The 23,270-nt window shown below is 37.1% G+C and overlaps 1 protein-coding gene and 1 long non-coding RNA gene across 2 annotated transcripts in view; both read left to right on the forward strand.

The window, feature by feature from the left end:
- The first annotated feature begins 230 nt into the window (after positions 1-230).
- On the forward strand, positions 231-1,142 carry LOC140502243 (vomeronasal type-1 receptor 3-like). Its single transcript, XM_072606535.1, has one exon. It carries the CDS (start codon positions 231-233, stop codon positions 1,140-1,142), a length of 912 nt encoding a protein of 303 aa, XP_072462636.1.
- Positions 1,143-1,164: 22 nt separating this feature from the next.
- The window catches only part of LOC140498166 (uncharacterized), a 28,803-nt gene continuing 6,697 nt past the window's right edge, over positions 1,165-23,270 (forward strand). Inside the window, exon 1 of the long non-coding RNA XR_011965007.1 lies at positions 1,165-1,367. This is a non-coding gene — a long non-coding RNA (uncharacterized lncRNA). The remainder of the gene's footprint in view (positions 1,368-23,270) is intronic.

Consider the following 23,270-nt stretch of genomic DNA (forward strand, 5'->3'; position numbering starts at 1 on the left):
AATTGGCCAGAGACGGAAGAATTGTTGAATAATGATTTGAGCAAGAAAAAAGACTGTGTATCTTTCCTAAAACACTCATATCTATCAGGATAGATATAAGAATGAGGCAAGTTTAGTGTTTTGAGCCTCTCTTATGGACTGGAAAACCAAAGCATGATACACAACTTTTCTATATCTACTCTGATATTTTTTTGACCTGAAGTGTTGTGGTGGTTTTTAAGACACATAGAATGTTTTCAAAAACCTTCTGTCTTGGGTTTGCTTTCCTTGCTGCAACCACAGTAGGCACTATAGCAAATTTCCTCCTCCTTACCTCTTATATGTTAAATGTCCTTGCTGGCCAAAAGATGAGTTCTTTGATATTTATTTTCACCCAGTTGACCTTTGTGAACTCCACAATGCTTGGTAGCAAGGGAATCCCACAAATATTACTGGGACTGGGATGGAATGATTTCCTGGATGATGTTGGCTGTAAAGTTGTATTTTACCTTCGCAAAGTGAGTGAGGGCCTTTCAGTTTCTTTGACTTGCCTCTTGTGTGCCTTGCAGGCCATCGCCATCAGCCCCAGTAGTTCCAGGTGGACAGAGTTCAAAGATAGATCTACAAAACAGACCACTGCCTCCTATCTCTTCTGTTGGATTTTCAATCTACTGACAGAAATTCCTGTAGCAATATTTGCACGAGGTCCCAGAAGTGGCAGTAACATTACAAATACATTTGATAGTGTGTTTTGTACTTCAAAACATACTTTAGGTGCTTATTTGATAATAACCACTTTTAGAAATGTGTTTTGTTTAGGGCTCATGGTATTAGCCAGTGGCTACATGGTGCTCCTCCTACACAAACACCACCAGAACATCCAGAAAATTCGGAGTACTAATCTCTCACCCAGAAGGCACCCTGAGATCCAAGCCACTCAAACCATCCTTTTACTCATGAGTACATTTGTCAGCTTTTACGCACTCACCTCCATTTTTACTCTTTTTCTCGGTTATTTTGAACAAAAGTCTCCCTGGATGTTGCCTACTGCTATCTTCCTGTCACTGTGTTACCCAACCATCAGCCCCTTTGTATTGTTCCCTATAGCCCTCAGGAATCTCTCAACAGTCTGGGTCAAAAAAAAATCCTCACTCTCACACTAGTCTCAAATGTAACCATGGAGACATCAATAGAACTTCTCTCCCTCCTAGCACTACCTGCCTCCTCATAGTTCTTGAAACTTGGAATAAGACCCAAAGAGGCTTCTAATCTAGAAAGGTCAAATAAGACCAGAATCTCATTATGATATCATTAAAGTCACAGCAGAGCTGAAACACACCTCATTGACCCTACAGCAAAATCTGAATGGAAAGAAAGATGCCTGTGGGGTAAGCAGATTATGTTTAATTCTTCTTCCATATGTTATCCCTTCAAATATATTAAGATGGCTTTCATTTTCCCACTTAATCTTCTCTCTTCCAGGCTTAATATCTCCATTCCCTTCAAGTGATCTTAATATGACCAGGAGGACACTCACCTACCCTTCTGGTTGCCTTCTTCCTGATACTCTCCAGTCTGTCAGGAGCCTAATACAGTACTCCATATGTGGTTTGACCAGTACAAATTATAATAGCCTTATCACATGTTACCATGCTTCTCTTACTGTATGATAAGATTGAATCACCTTTTCTGGCTACCACACCATGCTCTTTTTGATCTTTTAAGCAATGAAAAATCTCCAGCTTTTATTTGCATAAACTACTGTCTAGCCATGTGAACTTCATCTTGTGATGATGATGATAACTTCTGAACTCGTTAGGAAAACTTTATTTGTGTTTCTATTACATTTTACATTATTGTGTCATACTAAGGAAATTCCCCACAAGTGGATCACCAGAAAATCCTCTCCAAATTCAAGGTGCTTTCTGAGTGAACATCCCATCAAATCTACCGTGGATGAGCACTAACTAAAATGTTTACTTTTATCAGTCAGCCAGATAAAACATTACTTCATACTCAATAACATGAATATGCAATATAACATGATGTAAACAGAAAAGATGACCCTCAAGCACAAATGTAATAATTTCAGAGAAATTGAGATATCATCTTTCAAGAAAATGTAGAAATGATAAAAGCATGTAACCAGTAAACATGTATGGAGGACACATTTAGTATCAGAAGTATGGGCCCCACATGTGTGAAGAGGGACCCACATGTGGTGAGGACATTGTTAGTGCATGCAAATGTCTCAAAGAGAGGCAGATTAGACATCTCTAGTCTCTTTTCCCCCATCCTTCTACAAGAAAGACTTTTATTCCTGCCAGGATGGCAAGCAGAAGGTTAGGACAGAAATCATTCTTTTTCTCCCCAAAGGGAGAGGCAGGTATCAGATTATAATTATGTTAATCTGCCCCTTTAAGTGTTATTTGGCTAGGGGATATGTTAAAGTCCCATCTAACTTGTGATCATTTTGACATATTATGGTAAGGATGGCCACAAGCTCTACATCCATGGTTTGACCCTTTCCCCACCTATTACCAGTACCACAATGAGTACATAGCAAAGAGCCACAAAACCATTTATCCAAATTAGAGAAAAGTCAGAGAAGCTATGTATTTCAGACATTATATACCAAATGAAAGCGCGTGGAAGAACTTTTCCCACTGGGAGAAAGATAACTCAGGTCAACTAAGGGAGGAGCTCCTGGATCTCAATCAAGAGAAAACTCTCCAAAGTTCCTAGAGTAGCAAATTGGGAACAAGGACATGATGAAGACTGTCTGTACCTCCTATGTCGTCCCACAGTCTTTTTCATCAGCAACCTAAAGTGGGGTGGGCCTATTCCATCTTCTCTCTCAAAACTGGAAGTCAATTCAATGCTGTGCTTGAAGATTCACATTTTGACAATTCCCAGAGGAACTCTCAGTCCCAAAGTGAGGACTGGTTGAGATCTGAAGTTCTAGCCTCTCATCCTTGTTCTATGAGAGTTTACATTAATTCAGTCGGACACCTCTTCCTTGTCCTTTTGATGGACATAATAGTGTGCTGATCAGAATTCTGTGGAAAGAACTAACTCCTTATTTACTTTCTTTTTACTTAGGCCACCAGGAACCTATGTCTGTGGTGTTATCCTTACTTCACTGGGATAATTAAGTCTCAAGAAGGATTTTATAGCCTTGTGCAGCAAAATTAGCCTAACCTGTATAGGGAATGGGATGGGGCTATAGTGTGGGTAGAAACCAGAGGATATTTATTGATTCTACACCATGTGTCTTTGGTCCCAGACAAATTTTTGAAGACATGAGACTAGAAAATTCCTTCTAATTCCATATTAAATCATTAATTATTATGAGTCTGTATCTCCCAAACTTTATTACATTTTTCTCACTGCCTAAAAATACTAATAGGTAGCTGTGTGGAGACTGAAATTCCAAGGATTGAATCTCTCCCACGACCTTAAAAGATTGACATACCCATAAAGTTAGGGTGAGAAACAACAACTTTCCAAAGTGGACAAGGCCAATGCTCTACTTCACTGGGAGAATGAATGGCAAGTTGTATGATCTGAATAGCAGAAATGATTAGCAGAATAGAGACACAGTCATTATCATAGCAAATCTCTGAAGAACTGAAAAAGAAAACAAAATATTGGGAAATAGACAAAATGAAGTGAAGAACTCTGGAAGAAAAGAAGAAAAAAGCAATGATATTCAAAAAGAAAAATAAAATATAATCTTTACACTGTAAAATACATTGCTATCAATGTGCCAGTTTGGGGATCATAAGGTTCACAGGAGGTCATAAAGGTCATAAAACAATTTTCATGTGAAGAAACTCTCCTGACTACCAGTCAGCTTCAATCAATGATCCTAGAGCCTCTCAAAAACACAACACACCTCAAAAATTATCTTTACACACTTACTTAGAAATACAAAATAAAAAACCTACAAGTTTACTCAGTTGAATCCTCTCATCTAGTTGCCATGTGACTACAGTTGCTAAGGAGCAGCCTTCTCTACCTCTAGGGAGAAGCCCTATAGTTACATAATGCCACCTGGAGGGTCAAAGGAAGAGAGGGGGAAGAGTGGAATCATTCCTTTTACATGCTCCATAGAGTCATTGGATCTTCCTGTTTAGTGGCCATTAGTCAGGTATTAAATATTCACTAAGTGCCTACTATGCGCTGAGAACTGTGATAAGCACTGGCGATATAAATAAGAAAAAGAAAAACACTTCCTTCCTACAAAGAGTTTATGATCTAATGAATGGCTACAAGTTATGAAGTAAGCTATGAAGCAGGAAGAGGATCAGGGAGTGCTGAGAACAGCGATGAAATCTAAGTACCAAGGTTGATGCAGTCTTGCAAGATGATAAGAGTCCTGGGCTGGGGTGAGAGGGGGGGAGGGGTTTGGGAGGGAGACTATGATAGAGAAATCCAGAGGAATTTTGCTTGGTTTGCATCAACATCTCAAAGCACAAGCCATTAGCACCAAAGAGTTAGAAAAAAATTTCTCAATGTGGCAGGAAATAGCAAGTTTTGTGGTCCAGGCTCAAGGATATGCCAACCACCAAAATGGGAGGAAACAGAAATTAACTAAGAGCTGAATGTAAGGGGCAAAGACTAAAACTACTCAAGATTTCAAGAGGAAGAAAAGTTGATTAAAAACCAAGAGCACAAGCAAATAAATCAAGCAAGTGATACCAAAAAATTTTTCAAGTGGGTGAATACTAAAATACCAAAAAATTGTAACTGTCTCTAAATAAATATTATAAGGATCCACTGAGGGGTGGAGCCAAGATAGAAGAGTAAAAGCAAGGACTTGCTAGAGCTCTCCCCCCAAACCCAGCCAAATACATATCATAAATGACTCTAAACAAATTCTGGAACTGGAAAATCCACAGAATGAGGGAGTGAAGCAAATCTACAGCCCAAGAGAGCCTGGAAGGTCCATGGGAAGCATCTGTCACACAGGGCTGGGAGCAGAGTACAGTACAGCATGGACTGTCTGTTCTGGACAGGACCTGAGTAGACCGGGGAGGGGGGGGAATTGAATCACTGGCACCTGCAGCAGTTTCCAGATTTCCCCACCACAAAACATGGGGGAAGAATTGTAAGGTCAGTAGAAAAAAGAGACTGTGACTTTCTGGAGCTCTAGGCCCACAGATTGGGGGGGGTGGGGAATCAAGAAGGTGATAGCACATCCTTTAACCTCTACTGGAAGCACAGAGCTACCTTGACAATGAGCTCAAAAGTTAAGTAATTGGCTGGGAAAATGAGCAAAAACAGGAAAAAATCAGACTATAGAATCTTACTTTAGTGACAAGGAAGATCAAAATATAAAACCAGAAGGAGACAACAAAGTCAAAACCCCTACATCCAAAGGCTCCAGGAAAAATATGAATTGGTCTCAGGCCATGGAAGAGCTCAAAAGGAATTTTGATAAGCAAATACAAGAAAGAGAGGAAAAATTGGAAAGAGAAATAAGAATAATGCAAGAAAAGTCATGAAAAGTGAGTCAACTGCTTGATAAAGGGGACCCAAAAAATGCTGAAGAAAATAACAACTTAAAAAGTAGACTAACCCAAATGGCAAGAAACCCAAAAAGCCAATGAGGAGAAGAATCCCTGAAAAAGTAGAATTAGCCAAATGGAAAAGGAGGTCCAAAACCTCACTAAAGAAAATAATTCCTTTGCATGTAGTATTGTAAACAGTTCAGCTTTAGAGAGTCTTTTATGATTTTTCTTTCCTGTTTATCTTTACATGCTTCTTTTGATTCTTGTCTTGGGAAGGCAAATTTTTCTATACAGATCTGGTCTTTTCCTCAACAAGAATGATTGAAAGTTATATATATCATTGAATGACCATTTTCTCCCTTGAGGTATTATACTCAGATTTGTTGGGTAGGTGATTCTTGGTTTCAATTTCAGTTCCTTTGACTACTGAAATATCTCATTCCAAGTCCTTCTATCCCTTAATGTTGAAGCTGCAAGATCCTGTGCTATCCTGATTGTATTTCCACAGTACTCAAATTATTTCTTTCTAGCTGCTTGCAGTATTTTCTCCTTGATCTGGGAACTCTGAAATTTGGCCACAATGTTCCCAGGAGTTTCTCTTTTTGGGTCTTTTCCGGGAGGTGATTGGTGAACTCCTTCAATATTTATTTTGCCTTCTCATTCTATAACATCAGGGCAGTTTTTCTTAATAATTTCATGGAAGATAATGTCTAGGCTCTTTTTTTGATCATGGCTTTCAGGTAGTCCTATAATTTTTAAATTATTTCTCCTGAATCTATTTTCCAGGTCAGTTGTTTTTCCAATGAGTTGTTTCACATTATCTTCTATTTTTTTCAAATTTTTGGCTTTGTTTACCAACTGCTTGGTTTAACTCAAAGTCATTCATTTTCCTGAACTCAGTTCTCTCTTTCAACGAATTATTTTGTTCAGTGAGCTTTTGAACCTTCTCCTCCATTTGGCTAATTCTGCTTTTTAAAGCCTCCTTCTCCTCATTGGCTTTTTGGACTTCTTTTTTCAATTGAGTTAGCCTCTTTTTAAAGCTATTATTTTCCTCAACATTTTTTTGGTTCTCCTTTAGTAAGCTGCTAACTTATTTTTTAAGGACTTCTATTTCCTGAGACCAGTTTAAGTTCCCTTTGGAGGCAGGGGTCTTAACTTCCTCTGACAGTATGCCTTGTTCTTCCTCATCCGAAAGGATGGGGGGAAACACCTCTTCCCCAAGAAAGTAACCTTCTATGGTCTTATTTTTTTCCCTTTTTTGGGCATTTTCCCGGCCAGTTACTTGACTTCTGAGTTCCCTCTCCACAACCACCTTGTCTCCAGTTCTGCAAACCAGCACTGGGGGCTGAGATTCAAATGAACTACTCCCAAGCCTCAGGTGTTTTCAGCGGGTGCGGGGACTGCTATTCAGTGTGAGATTAAGTTCAGCTGCTCAGGTGGGGGCAGGACCACCACACAGGGCTCAGTTCCCTCAGAGGCTTTTTGATGAGACCTTCAGCAATGGATGCTGGCTACTGCCTACTTTGGGAGCTCTGTCTGCTGCTGCCTCTACTGCTGCCTCCTGAGGGGACCTGAGTTATGGGGACACCCCACTCCCCTCTCGGCCAGCCAAAAAGACCCTCTCACTGACCTTTGGCACCTGTGGGTTGAGAGATCTGTACTGCCACGGGAGACTCCGTCCCTGAAGCCTGCTCGGATCTGCTCCTCTCAGTGCCGCATGGCCAAGGCAGGGCTGGGCTCTGCTCCATGTCCGGTGCATGATAGACCTTTTCCATTGGTCTTTCAGGTCTCTCTGGGACAGAAATCTCCTCCCCTCCATTGTTCTGTGGCTTCTGCTGCTGTAGAATTTGTTGAGAGTTCTTCTTTACAGGTATTTTATGGACTGTGGGGTAAGAGCTAAGTGTATGTGCTTCTTTCTACTCCACCATCTTGACTTCTCCTCCCCCCCACCATCTTGGCTCCTCCCCCAAAAATAATTCCTTAAAAAATTGAATGGAGAGATGGAAATGAATAACTTTATGAAGAATTAAGAAATTATAAAACAAAACCAAAAGAATGAAAAATGGTGAGCAATGTGAAATATCTCATTGGAAAAACAACCAACCTGGAAAACAGACCCAGGAGAGACAATTTTAAAATTATTGGACTATCTGAAAGCTGTAATCAAAAAGTATCCTAGACATCATCTTTCAAGAAATTATCAATAAAAACTGCCCTAATATTCTAGAACCAAGGGTTCTAGATATTGAAATTGATATTGAAAACTGGAATTGAAAATAGGTATCGAAAGAATCCACCAGCCACCTCCTGAACAATATACCAAAAGGAAAACTCCTAGGAATATTGTAGCCAAATTCCAGAGTTCCTAGGTCAAGGAGAAAATATTGCAAGCAGACATAAAGAAACAATTCAAGTATTGTGGAAACACAATCAGGATAACACAGGATTTTGCATCTTCTGCACTAAGGGACTAAAGGGCTTGGAATATGATATTCCAGAAGTCAAAGGAGCTAGGATTGTATACCCAAGACAATATTGATAGCACTGGTGGTGACTATGAATATGCCAGCATAGTTCTCAATCACAAAGTAAAAAAACTCTCCATATAGAAGAGAGAAGAGAAACATTTATATAGACACCAGAAAGCCAAATTACAGAACCAGAAAGCTAAATCTGTCGTGGTGACCAAGAAGTTAATAAACATGATCACTGCAGTGGGCAGTCATTCCCAAGTCTCTCTCTTCCCTGCCAGGGCCTCCTCATAAGCAAATACTTACAGGCCTGAGCCTTGCTTTGCCTGCCTGCCTTCGACCTCTCTTCTCCACCTCAATCATGCTCATACTTCCTCTCAGTTCTGTTCAACCCTTTCTATTCCACTGTTCAGCAAGCTCCTCCCACCACATGTATCTTAGACTTCCAGATGATTTAAGTAGTTCACATGGGCCTATTAATAAAAGAGAAAGATATTTCCATTAAAATTGCTATTAAATTCGGCCCCAAGATCTTTCATATTCATTATACAGGTTGGTGGGGCAACAGGTATCAACAGAATTTTAATAGAGATAACAGAAAATAAACATTTAAAACAATACCTTAGGCAACTGATGTCCATAGAATTTTTACAACAGTATAACAGGTATCACACAAAATGAGCACATAAAACAATATCTTACGGTGAGACTTGATCACAAGCACCCCATCATTCCCCCTTGAATGAATGGGGCCTTAAATCTTGGTGTAAGGGGCAAGGGTCTCTTCTTCCATAGCTACTTCCTGCTGAAATTGGATGTAGAACTGTCCCTGCCCCAAGAGTTCCCATTTGAGAGATCAGTTCTTCAGCTGGCAACTGGAGTTTGGTCAACATCAGTTCCAGAGATGACACATCACCATCATGGATAGAGGGTGACATATAGTTTAAGTGATCAGACATCTGCAGGTGGAGGGTACTAATCTGATAGGAAACAAATATAGCAAGCAAGTTTAATAGACAAAAAGAAACAAAGAGACAATAACCAGAAGCAGGGTAGATATAGGGTCAGTCGTGCTTCTGGAGTCCATGAACCCATTATCATAACCTGATTCACAGTAGAATCTATGAGTTAAAGGTACAATTTGATAATCATCCTCTCCTGAATAAACAACAGGAACAGTATTATCTTTCCCGTGTGCTCTAATTTCCACAGCCTTAGGAACTTCATCTGGTTTCCATTTTACCCATACTTTAGCTCCCAATTTTATTCTATCAGTAGAACCCAATCCTTCATTTCCTCTGCTAGTTATTTCAGAAGGAGGATCAGTTTTCCCAAGAGGTAACAAAGAATAATAATCACTTGAACTCTTCTCTCATTTCTACAAAACTGTATGGGTCTATCATCTAAATTTTGGAATGTCACAAAAATTTCTCCTTGATAATTAGAATCTATCACTCTAGACAATACATGTATTCCTCAAGCAGCTAATCCTGATTTAGGTAATATTCATCCAAAATGATTCTTAGGGATTCTCATACATATTCCAGTAGAGATTTTTCTTATTTCTTTCCTATCCAACCAAAAGTATTCTAAACAATGTAAATCATATCCTGCTGTATCAGTTAGCACCCCAACATACACAAGGGGGCCTGCTATCACAGATTCTTTGACCTACATTCATAAAAGAAAAGGCAACTTTTGAGGGGTTAACAATCACTTTAATCAAACACATGTATCATTCCATTAACCAAACACATATATCATTCACCTAGTTCAAGGGAGTCATCACCCTGAACTTCAAAAAAAATACAGAGAAATCAAAAGTCAACAGACATGCTTCCAAAATATCTGACCATTAACATATATACATCTTTACCAGAGAGGGAACATCTGGGTTTTCAAAGCTGGAGGGGGAGGGTGCTCCTTAGCAGCTTCTAGAGTCCTTGTCTGGTCAAACGCTTCCACTCAGTAAGCCCCAAAATAAAACTGCACCTCAGAGTCTTCATACACTTTGTAGAACCAGAGGGCATCACATCCCTTCAGAACCAGTCCCTCATTAACAAAAGGTTTGAAACTTCTTACAAATCTTCCCAGACCCAATAATGGATGGGAAAGATCCTCCTCATCACATTCAAATAGAGGCATTATAGTTCTTGATTATACTAAAATGAAAACAGCAAAAGATCCTATTTTACTTGCTATTATACCTGACAAACCAGGTGTCCCTGGATAAGGTGCTGGGACATCTGGCCTCATAGTCCAATAATCAACATTTGGGATCTTATGTGTTTGTTGTTTTCTAATTTGCAGATCTGCAGTCATCATTCTGGCTAGAGGTGTACTTCCTCCTAATAGTTTATTATTCAAATTATGTAAAACAATGAACAAATTATATTTCTAATGTTGATAAGAACTATTAGAACTTAACTTCCTTAACTATTCTTTCAATAATCCATTCATTCTTTCAATTAATCCAGATGCTTGTAGATAATATGGAATATGATATATCCATTCTATGTTGTTTAATACACAGTATCTCTTCATTTCAATACCTTTGAAATGTGACCCATTGTCACTTTGAATCTCCATTGGGGTTCCATAACATAGACTTATGATTTCTAAAGTTTTAAAGGTGTTTTTCTGGGTCGCATTCTTACAGGGACAAGCCACTAGCATACCTGAATAGGTGTCAACACAAGTACATATAAATTTGCATTCTTTACCTTGGGGTAGGGGTCCAATATAATCTATTTGCCAAATTTGGACTGATACTTTTCCCCTTGCTATCTCTCCAGTCACTATCTGAGAAATAGTTTGTTGCTTTTCCAACTAACATATATAACATTCCTCTGCTACTTGTTTTAACTATGAATGAGAGATGCTAATACTTGGGTCATGTGCCCACTGGTGTGTGGCCTGGATCCCTAAATGGCCAGCCATTTGATGGACCAATTTTGCTAGTACCAGACCATCAGTTGGTGTCAGAGTAGCGGCAATATGTTGAGTAGCAATCTTTCCTAGTCGATCAGGATGTGCATTGTACTCACATTCTGACATGGTGAGGGCCATGTGAGCATCTACATGAAAAACTGACAAATTAGTAAGTAAAGACATGTCCCATATATCTTTCCATAATTCTTTCCCTGACTTGTTTGCCATGAATATCCCAATTTTGATTTTTCCTCATGGGCATCCATGTAGCTAACCAATTAACTACCACCCATGAATCAATGAATATGTAACACTGTCCTCTGTGTTCTGTTTTGATAGCTTGGTGTACTGCCATAAGTTCAGCATAATGACTATTTTAACCTATCTCCAAAGTCCACCTATCACATGGGTTATAGGTTACCACTTTCTAATGTCTTTTGTGTCCCAAATAGTTTGCTGTCCAATCAGTAAACCAAGTATGCCTCTTTTGTTCTTCAGTTAATCCATCATATCCCTCATTCCATTTTACCAAGGACTGTAACAACTGTTGCTTTGGTTCAGAGTGTGTATCATTTCCCTCAGCATCTATGTTTGCTATAGATTCATATAAAGCAGAAACTCCACTTTTGGCTGTTTTAGATCCATTTTGAAAATACCATTTCCATTTAGTTATGCTAGTTTCCTGTTCATGTCCATTTCTATGAGAAGCTGGGGTATTTATTACTCAGGTTATAATTGGGATTCCAGGCCTTAGTATTACCTCATGGCCTAAAGTCAACTGTTCACTCTCTACCAAAGCCCAATAAGCAGCCAAATATACCCAATATACCCAAAAGCGTTATATGGAGTTCTAGAGGAAGGGAGTTTCCAAGACCAAAATCTGAGGAGTACATTTCTGCTTTGTTGTTTTTGTCATAGGGTTGGCATATTCATCCTGTACAGTCACTTCTAATTCCACTGGGCCTCTTTGCCTGTCTGCCTGAATCCTCTTTCCTCTGCCTTGACCTTGCTCACTCCCTCCCAGTTCTGTTCCACTCTACCTGTTCTGCCTGTTGAGCAAGCTCCTCCCAGCACATGTATCTTAGGCCTCCAGGTGATTCAAGCAGGTCACATGGGTCTATTAATGAAAGACAAAGATCTTTACACTTAAATTGCTATTACACACTGTCATGATGGAATAGCAATATTCCATCATGTGACTGTAGGGAGTAACCCTCCTGCCTCAACATATTCCTTTATAGTATTGAGAATTCCATCTTGCCCATCTGGCACACAATACTACTTAAAGTAAAATTATAACTACCTCTAAATAAATTTATAAGGATCCTGGGGGTAAAGTCAAGATGACAGAGTAAAACTAGGGACTTCCTAGAGAACTCCCCCCACCCCCAAACACAGCCAAATACCTGTAAAAAAATGAATCTAGAAAAATTCTGGAGCTGCAGAACCCACAGAATGAGGGAGTAAAGCAAATCTCCAGCCCAAGACAGCTGGGAAGGCCCAGGGGAAGCATCTATCATGCAGAGCTGGGAGCAAAGAACAGCCCAGCATGAACCATGCCAGTACAGATAGGACCTGAGCAGGCCTGGGGCAGGGGGGAAGAAACTGAATCACTGGCATCTGTGGCAGTTTCCAGAGTTCACCACACCAAAACACCAAGGACAAATTAGAAGGTCAGTGGAAAAAACCTGTTGGACCTGTGTGAAAGAGTAGAATGGTCAGAGCACAGCCTCAAGAAGGTGGACAGTGGTAGAGGACCCCATAGGCAGTGGTTCTTTCTGGAGCTCCTAGGTCACAGATTGTGGGGGAATAGAGAAGGTGACAGTACAACTCCTAATTCCCAGTAGAACCAAAGAACTACTTTGACAAAGAACTCAAAAGTAAAGAAACTGACTGGGGAAATGAGTAAAAAGAGAGAAAATAACCAGACTATGGAATCTTATTTTGTGACAAGGAAGATCAAAGTATACAACCAGAAGGAGATTACAAAGTCAAAACACCTATATCCAAAGGCTCCAAGAAAAAATATGAATTATTCTCAGGCCATAGAAGAGCTCAAAAAGGATTTTGAAAACAAAGTAAGAGAAGTAGAGGAAAATTTAGAAAGAAAAATAAGAGTAATACAAAAACATCATGAAAAATGAGTCAACTGCTTGCTAAAGGGGACCCAAAAAAACTGAAGAAAAAATACCTTAAAAATAGACTAACCCAAATGGCAAAAGAGATCCAAAAAGTCAATGGGGAGAATGTCTTAAAAAGCAGAATTGGCCAAATAGAAAAGGAGTTCCAAAACCTCACTGAAGAAAATAATTCCTTTAAAATTAGAATGGAGCAGATGGAAACTAATAACTCTATGAAAAATCAAGAAATTATAAAACAGAACCAAAAGAATGAAAAAATAGCAGACAATGTGAAATATCTTATTAGAAAAACAACTGATCTGAAAAATAGACCCAGGAGAGATAATTTTAAAATGATTGGACTACCTGAAAACCATGATCAAAAAAAGAGCCTAGACTTCATCTTTCAAGAAATTATCAAGGAAAACTACCCTGATATTCTAGACCCAGAGGACAAAATAGATATTGAAAGAATTCACCAATCACCTCCTGAAAGAGATGCCAAAAGGAAAACTCCGAGAAATATTGTAGTCAAATTCCAGAGTTCCCAGGTCAAGGAGAAAATATTGCAAGCAGCCAGATAGAAACAATTCAAATATTGTGGAAACACAATCAGGATAACACAGGATTTTAGCAGCTTCTGCACTAATGAATTAAAGGGCTTGGAATATGATTTTCCAGAGGTCAAAGGAGCTAGGATTAAAACCAAAATTCACCTATTCAGAAAAACTGAGTATAGTACTTCAGGGGAAAATAATGGAAATTCAGTGAAATAGAGAGCTTCAAAGCATTCTTCTTGAAAAGAGCAGAGCTGAATAAAAAATTTGACTTTCAAATACAAGAATCAATACAAACATGAAAAAGTAAACAGGAAAAAGAAGCCATAAGGAACTCATTAAAGTTGAGCTGTTTACATTCCTACATGGAAATATGATATTTGTAGCTCATGAGACCTTTCTTCATTATTATGGAACTTAGAGAGAATAAAGAAATATATATATATGTATATATATATATATGTATGTATATACACACACACACACACAAACACGCACACATACACACATATATGTAGGTATGTATGTATATATGTGTGTATCTTTATATTATATGTGTGTATTTACATGTGTAGGCATGTATATGCATGTGTGAATGTGTTTATATATGTATATTATGCATGTTAAGTATGTGTGTGTAAATGTATATATCTAGACAGAGGGCACAGGATGAGCTGAATATGAGGGGAGAATTCCTAAAAAATAAAATTTACTGCTGAGAGGAATGTACTAGAAGAAAGAGAAAGGGAGAGGTAGAATGTAGCAAATCATCTCACACAAAAGAGGCAAGAAAGAGCTTTTACAGTGGAGGAGAAGAGGGGAAAGATGAAAGAGAATAAGTGAGCCTTACTCTTATGGGATTTGGCTTAAAGAAGGAATAATATACATTCATTTGGGTATGGAAATCTACTTTACCCTGAAGGAAGGCAGGCCAAAGAGAAGGAGAGGGAAGATAATAGAAGGAACAGCAAATTGGGGAAAAGGATAATGAGAAGCAAACACTATTGTGGGGGGACAGGGCAAAGGGGAGAATGGAATAAATGGAGGGCAGGACAGGACAGAGGGAAATGTGGTTATTCTTTCACAAGATGACTGCTATGGAAGTGTTCTGCATGACTACACATGCATATTTCTTGCTTTCTCAGTGGTGGGGAAGGGAGGAAGGGAGAGAAGTTAAAACTCAAAGTTTTAAAAGTGAATGTTAAAAGTTGTTTTTACATACAACTGGGAAATAAGACATACAGACAATGGGATATAGAAATCTCTCTTGCCCTACAAGAGAATAGAGGGGAATGGGATAAGAGAAGTGAGGGGAGTGAAAGAAGGGAGGACAGATTGGCAGATGGGGTAATCAGAAGGCACACTGTTTGGGGGTGGGTAGAGGGGAGAAAATGTGGAACCCAAAGTCTAGCAGAAGTGAATGTTGAAAACTAAAAGTAAATTAATTAATAAAAACATACCCAAAAAATAAATAAATATTTAGGGTAACCCTAACCCTAACCCTAATACAAAAGAAATTCAACCAGTAGCTGATAAAACACCGAATCTCTAGAATTCCCAAGAGAGCATGAACCTACATGATGTTCTAGAATGGTTCAAAAGAGACATGAAGGACTTAAGGAAAATAAAAGACAAATGTCAGGCTATATGGTCTACAATCAATCAATTAACAATTATTAAACATCTGCTAGGGGCCAGGCACTGTGTACTTCCCTAGAAAAAGAGTAATTATCAAAATAGAAAAACTTAAATCTGTGGTTGTGAGTTTCTCCAAAGAAGTAAAAAAAATACAAATAGATTTTGGATATAAATATGTTGAATAAAAGGCAATATGGAAAAAAGGAAAAAAAGAGGCAATAGTGCTTTAAAAACTGGTCTCTATACAAATATAAGTCATTGGTAGTCAAGGGTAGATTTGTAGAGACAACTTAAAGATCTGAAGTTTCTCAGAAGAACACAATAAAATGAAAAATCTGGATACCAAGAAGCCTTTGTTCCTCCTCTTTCAGTGAGATGTCCCAGACAATCTCTTAAAATAAGGAAGCATTCTCTTGAAAAGGAGAAACCCACAAAATTATGCAACTCAAGAATTCAAACCTCTGAGTGAACCTGAAAAATATCCACGAAACTATCTGAGTTTTCAAGGAAAGGCACATAAAAAGAGGTTCCCAGTAGCTACCAAGCTGTCAACAAAAAAACAATATCTTCCTTTCCAACAAAATAATGGTGGTGTTGGCAGATATGGTTAGGCACAAGGTAATTAGACAAAAAGGAACTCTTATTGATCGTACTCAAAAATGCAGAAAGCAATATATAGCTAAGGGGTTTAGATTTGGACTTTTTTGTCATTGAGCATGTCCAGATCAAAAGGCTCCCAAAACTTGCATGAATATTTATAAGATTCATGGGTGAATCAGCCTATACTTGATTTCCCTGTTCCTTGCTGATGGTGACTACTGAAAAGGAATAAATTGTTCCTAAGCTAAAATAATTGGTAACTCAAAATTTTAAATATATGTGTGTGTGTCTGTGCTTCTGAGTGTGTATCTGAAAGAAATTGAAGAAACAAAATTTATATGGCACAGTAGTAAATATGACATTGAAATACAAAGAGAAATGAAATTAAAACTTTCTAATATAGTCAAAATAAAATAAAAAGAAGAATCTGAACACCATATTGTAAAAAATTACAGAAGAAAATTGAACCAAACCTTGGAATATAAAAAGTAAATCACTGATTGAAAAATTCAGCTTCCTAGGGGAAAAACTCCTATGCATCAAACTCCAAGATATAGCCTGATAAAATATAAAAATTCTAATGACAAGTAAGAAATTATTATTTCTTTCTTATATTAGTAACTAATTACTGAATCAGAACCAAGATTTTTTCCCCTTTTCTACTTTTTCTTCCAGAAATCAACCAGTATGGGAAATGTCTCTAAAAGACATAACTAGCCAGTATGGCTGAGATCTCATCAAAAACAGTAAAAGAAATTATACGTTTGGGATAATGGATACATTTCTGTTCCTTGTGTTTGCTCAGACAGGTCTAGGAGAATGTGGATCTTCCCTTTGTCAGATATGTGATATAGAAATTGATAAGTCTTTATGGCCACGACTTGGGTGATCCAAGTCACGTACCCCAAAAACTCATTATAATATAACCCAGTCTTTCATTGTAGCATACATTTTCTCATTATTTGCCAACCAGTAAGAGTTGATTGCCATGCTCAGGAATACCTGATCTTCCAAGAGCATATAAACCATAAGCCTAGCATCGTTAGGGGTCTTTCGTCTAAAAGAGATGGCCAAATGACCATCTTTTTATTAACAAACACACTAACATTATTAATAAAATGATTAAATTACCCAGAAAATATGTCTTTGGAGTTTTTTAAATGCCACATACTAGGGTTTGCTAAAAATATACTTTTCTGCATATAATTCTTTACAACAAAACATTAATTCTGATAATGTGCACTTTTCCTAAAACAATAGCCATGAAATAATTTATAAAATGAAGCATACAGAATAAAATTGGTAACATGCAACACAAAAGATTTAGAATATTAAGGGGAAAATGAAAAAGGTGAGAATGAAGGGGAATAGCACTTCTAGAGGTCAAAATCGCTTATGAAGAAATTTTCATCAAAATGACTTGGTACTAATAAAATAAGAAAGCCATTTAATCTAAGTCTAGACATGGAAGAATCAGAAATAATTGAACTCAATAAACAGCTTTTAATAGACCCCAAAACATAAACTATATGGGAAAGAACTCCTTGTTTTATAAGAAATGTCAGGAAAACTAGACAGTAGCCTGGAAAAAAATATGTGTAGGTCATATGCAGCATTCCACAATGAAAATAATTTTTTTAATTTTTATTTTATTTTATATTTGCATAATAAACAATTTGTTTATTTAATAAAGATTAATTTACATTAAGTATTATTAATATAATAATATTAACATAATATACATATTATACCAATATAATATGATTATAATAATATAATAATAATTAATTTAATAATAACTGTTTTATTTTAATTTTAATTTAAAATGAAATGAAATGGAAATATGAATTTATTATTAGAGGGCAAGCCATGAAAAAATTAGAAAAGAAATTGTTATGGGTAGCTCATGTAGTCTTAATAAGGGAAGGAGGTAATTATGAGACAAATTTTATGAAACTGAAAAATATTTTCACAAAAAAATTAACATACTTAATCTTAAAAGAAAATCACTGATTAATGGGAAAAATAAGCTTTGAATCACATATTTCTGAATACAGTTTGCTATCCAAGGGCTACCTATATGGATAACTAAGAGAATGATATAAGACCAAAAGACATTACTCAATTCATAAAAGGAGTGAAAGGATATAAACTAATAGTTTTCAAAGGAAGAAACTATCACTAAGTAATAACTAAAACTATTAATAACCACATGCTTCAAATTACTAGCAACAAGAGAAATGCAAATTAAAAGAACCCTGAAGTTTCACTTCACACCTATAAAACTGAGAAAGATGACAAAAGATATGCATAGTCAATGTTGAAGGAATTGTGGAAAGATAGGCACACTAATTCATAATTGGTGGAGATGTGAGTTGGGACAACCATTCTGGAAAGCAATTAGGAATTATGTAAATGAAGTGATTAAAAAGTCTGGACCCTTAGGATGAAGAGAATCCAATGCTAGACACATAAACCAAGAAGATCAATGCAAAAAACAAGCCACATTACACACAAAGGGTTATTATAACTGCACATTTCATGTTAATAAAAACTGAAAACAAAATAGAAAGAACAACAATCACAAAAGAAATAAAAGAATAAACACAAAAGAATAAAAACTGAATATTCAGAAATTATATAGCACAAATCTGTCCCCAAAGAAGAATGGGAAGACACTTTCACTGATTTTTTGTAAAGAATGGGGTCCATTAATAAAAACATTCCATATAAGTTGTTTTGTATGTTCTTCAATTTTCTGTTTCCTTCTAATCTTGGATACATTTGTTTTGTATATACAAAAACTTTTTATTGAATGTAATCAAAATTATATAATTTATACCTCACACTGCTCTCTGTCTCTTTATTATAAATTATTTGCCTATCTCTAAATCTGATAGGAAATAAGTGCCATTTTCCTTAAATTTTCTTGTAATATCTCTCTTTATATCTAGCTCATGTATTAATTTTTACCTTGTCTTGGTAAGCAGTGTAATATATTGGTCTATTTCCAACTTCTGCCATCCTGTTTTCCAGTTTTTCCAACAATTTTTACTGAATAATGAATCCTTATCCCAATTATTTTAGTCTTTAAACTTGTAAAATACAAATGTTACTATACTTATTTGCCACTGTAAAATATATGTTTAGTCGTTCTGAAGATCTGCCCTTCTATTTCTTAGCCAGTACCAGATAATTTTGATAATTATTGCCTTATAATATGGTTTAAGACGTTAAACCTCCTTCCTTTACATTTTTTCATGAGTTCCTTTGATATTCTGACTTTCTGCTCTTCCAAATGAATTTTATTATTTTTTATTATTTTTCCTAATTCAGTAAATGAATTTTTGGCAATTTAATTGAGATGGCATTGAATACATAAATTAATTTATGTAAAATTGTTGTTTTTATCCTATTGGTTCTATGTACCCATGAACAAAGAATATTTCTCCAATTATTTAAATATTATTTTATTTTCATAAACAATTTTATAATTTTGTTCATATAGTTCCTGAGTTTGCTTTAGAAAATGTACTCTTAAGTATTTTATATGGTCAAGTTATTTTAAATGGCATATCTCTTACTATTTTTTCTTGCAAAGTTGTGATACATAGGAATGCTGATGATTTATGTGAATTTATCTTTTATCCTGGTCCCTTGATAAAATTATTGTTTCAACTAACTTTTTAATTGTGTCTTCAGGATTTTTCAAGCACATCATCATATCATTTGCAAAAAGAGTTTGTTCTCTCATTCTACTTTCTGATTCCTTCTATTTCTTTTATTTCTCTTATTGCTATTGCTAGGGTTTCCAATACAATATTGAATAATATTGATGACAACGGGCATCTTTCTTTCATACCCGATCTTATTTAGAAGGCTTCTAGCTTCTCCCCATTACAAATAATGTTTGCTGAAAATTTTAGGTAAATGCAACCTCACATCTATAATTTGGTTTCCTTTCCTTTATCTAATTGTTCCCATAACATTCAGAAAAATGTTCTATTTCAGGGATTTTATCTTTCACAAGATTATATCAGAGTACCCATTTATCCAATTAATTGGAAACACCAAGATTCCACTACTTGAATTGTGCTTCATCTTAAACTGTCTGCTTTGATTATAGAAACATACCATGAAGATGAAAAGCAAGAACCTGATTAGATATCATCTCCACTTTATAGTCAGACTCAGAAATAGTCAAGGGGGGAAACATCCCTTTTCAAAGGAACACAATGGGGAAACTGAGCCAGAAACATTACATCCTAGGCTGAGGACAGGATTGTCCCCTGAGGCAAACTTCTGCCTGTAACAGTCACATTCCTTTCTGAAAATGGCCCCAGAGGCTTTTACCAAATGGCAGGTTTCACAAACCAAAAATTTTACCAGAACTCACATCTTAAATTTTAAATTTGTCCTAAAAATCAATGACTTGAGATTATTTATCACTAACACAAATTCCTTTTTTAGGAACTACATATACAAACAGTTTACACTTTACGTAAGAGATTGCAGCTTTAACAAAGCAAGGGGTCATACCACTTGGGTGATCATTTTAGATTCTTCAAGTCTTAGGGGCCCTTAGGGGCTGACGCCACTCCTCTCCTTCAACAATAGGAAATAGTTAACATCTCTTCTCTGAGCATCTCCAGTTCAGATTAGAACTTATGGAATCCTTCAGTAATGATTGGACTTCAAAAGAAAAGGGGGATGGGGTCAGGAGGCTTTTTGTCTTAAAATTATCACAGAGCTTCCTTGAGTCATAAAATTCCTGATCTCCCTTATTTTGTCCCTTATCTTCCAACCCTCCCATAAAACCTGAAGTTATAACAAATTAACTTACAAATATAAAGTTGGTAGGAAGACTTTTCCAAAATCATACAAAAGATTTTACAAAACATTTCTTCATATAACAAATATCTTCCTCTTTTAAGAACAGTTTACAACTTATCACAAAATCCTCATGAACCTAACTGACAAAAATTACAAGATCCAAAACCAAGGCCTTTTCATATTTGCCTATAAGCTTCCTTTTACAAATATACTTTTGTAGATGCTTGATTCATAGCAAAAACAATTTTAGTTACAAATATTATATTTCCATGTAGGAATGTAAACAGTTCAACTTTAGTAAGTGCCTTATGATTTCTTTTTCCTGTTTACCTTTTCATACTTCTCTTGATTCTTGTGTTTGAAAGTCAAATTTTCTATTCAATTCTGGTCTTTTCATCCAGAATGCTTGAAAATCCTCTGTTTCACTGAATGACCATTTTTCCCCTGAAGCATTATACTCAGTTTTTCAGGGTAGGTGATTCTTGATTTTACTCCTAGTTCCTTTGACATCTGGAATATCACATTCCAAGCCCTTTGATCCCTTAATGTAGAAGCTGCTAGATCTTGTGTTATCCTGATTGTTTTTCCACAATACTCGAATTGTTTCTTTCTAGCTGCTTGGAATATTTTCTCCTTGACCTAGTAACTCTCTAAGTACTGGAGCCTGTTTTTGACTCCTTAGTGACATCTCATCCTCTGATGTGGGAAATGAAGAGTGAATTAATGGAAAATGGAAAAACTGGGTTCTAATGTGAATTTCTTAAACATGACAATTGACCAAAGTTCCAATTTTGATTTTGTAAGAGGGATAAGAGTATAAAGCTTAGGAATAATCACCTAAAATTGTATCAAGGTCAGTTTTGTAGGAGAGTGGACATCTGGATTTCTACAAGAAGACAAAGGGAAGAAGATGCTGAGATGCTATGCTGAGGATGACTTCAAGGAGCATCCAGACCAGAAAACTGCATCAGATGATGTTCCTCCCCAGACTGCTGTATGAGATGGAACCTCTGAATGGACAATTCATTGATTTACATTTTGTTTTGAATCTCTGTATCTGTACTTATGAAAGGGGACTGCCCCTTTGTAATTTGTCAGTGCGTCAGCCAACTTTGCTCCCTACTCATATTCATATAAACAGGGGATAGATGAAGGGAAGAATTCATATGAGAAAGAATGTGAGGAGGTATTTATTGGACTTAGGTGTGCAAACAGAAATTTTAATAAAGAAAAAGGGAGGATATTGTGGGAAGGAAGAAAGTTCTGTTTTCCACATTCCTAGTTGATAAAAGTTGTGACTTAGCATGGACAGGTTAGAGGTCAGAAACTAATGCTCAGGTCCAAGGAGCTGTGTGAAGAAGGGTCTATGAGAGAAAAGAATGTGGAGTTATACGGCCAGAGGACAGTATGGAGGAAGATCCAAAGTTCAGAAAACAGTATAAGAAGCCCCATCTTTCTGAACGTATTGTAGTCATCTTGTAACCTTACTGGGGAGACTACCCATCCATTCAGGGGGAATGGACATAAAGATTAATAAAGCCTTCCCAACACTTTGCCATCTATGCCCAACTTCTCCATTTTCCTTTTTGTTGCCAATCTAGAATTCCTGACTCTCCCATACAACTCTAAGGCTGCAAGGGTGAGAAGTTCAGGATGGCAAGGGTCTATGGTTGTGGGGGAGAGAAAGGGGATTTTCCTGCCTTCTCCTCCCTCCTTAGTGCCTGACTTTCCCAAAAGGGAAAGAGTATCTCGCCAAGAGCCAGAAGACCTGAGCCCTGGCACTGCCCCTGATTCAATGTGTAACCTTGGGTGAATCCATTCCCTACTTGGCTGTTTTCCCATCTATAAATCAATGAGGAAATTGGGAGAATTGGACTCAAATCCCTTCTAGCTTTGACAATCTGTGTGGTATAACGGGAAGAACAGTAGAGTTCAAATTAGAACCTGAGTTCTCTGCCAGTTGAAGATCTGCCCAATTCTGACATACTAGGGCCTCCTTCCCAAGGTTTCTCCAGAGTCAACCCCCTGACAGTCATGTTGTCACTCAGACATACATACCTGACTTTACTGGGAAGGCAGCATGAACACAGGGTGCCCCCATTCCCCTCCCATTTAGCAAGAAGAGAAGGAGAGGAACCAGTGAATGGCCAATACTTCCATTGTCCCCAATCACCCATCCACCCCATCCCCCACGAACCAGGGATGATCTGATGGAGGTGACTTCATTGACCCTAATCACTTACTAAATTTTCAGGGTGCATCTTCACACTTTGTTGATGAGCAAACCCTACAAATGAGGTTTGATTTATTGTTTTGTTGATTGTCTAGCCTTAGGAAAGTAAGGGAGAAAATATGAATGATTCAGATCAAATTTAAAAGGATTCAGTGAATATTTCTTTTTGTCTTTAGAGAGCTGGTTATTAAACATTTACCAGCCCACCCCTGGCTTCTTAGATTCTGGCCCTACTACTTTCTAGTTGTGTCTCCTTTGCCAAGTTGCTTGAGCTTTCTGGTTCTCAGCTGATCCATCTTTAACATGGTCAAAGCCCTTGTCAACAGTTGTTCACGGGGCCTGGCCCCTGTTGGGCATCCCTGCAGGGCTTCAAAAGTGGGTAGGGGAAGGAG

The sequence above is a fragment of the Notamacropus eugenii genome, chromosome 4 (genome assembly GCF_028372415.1).
Source record: "Notamacropus eugenii isolate mMacEug1 chromosome 4, mMacEug1.pri_v2, whole genome shotgun sequence".
Lineage (NCBI taxonomy): Eukaryota > Metazoa > Chordata > Mammalia > Diprotodontia > Macropodidae > Notamacropus > Notamacropus eugenii.

What these genes read in the sequence shown, in the direction of transcription:
- LOC140502243 (XM_072606535.1), top strand. Translation starts at nt 231, where the DNA reads ATGTTTTCAAAAACCTTCTGTCTTGGGTTTGCTTTCCTTGCTGCAACC.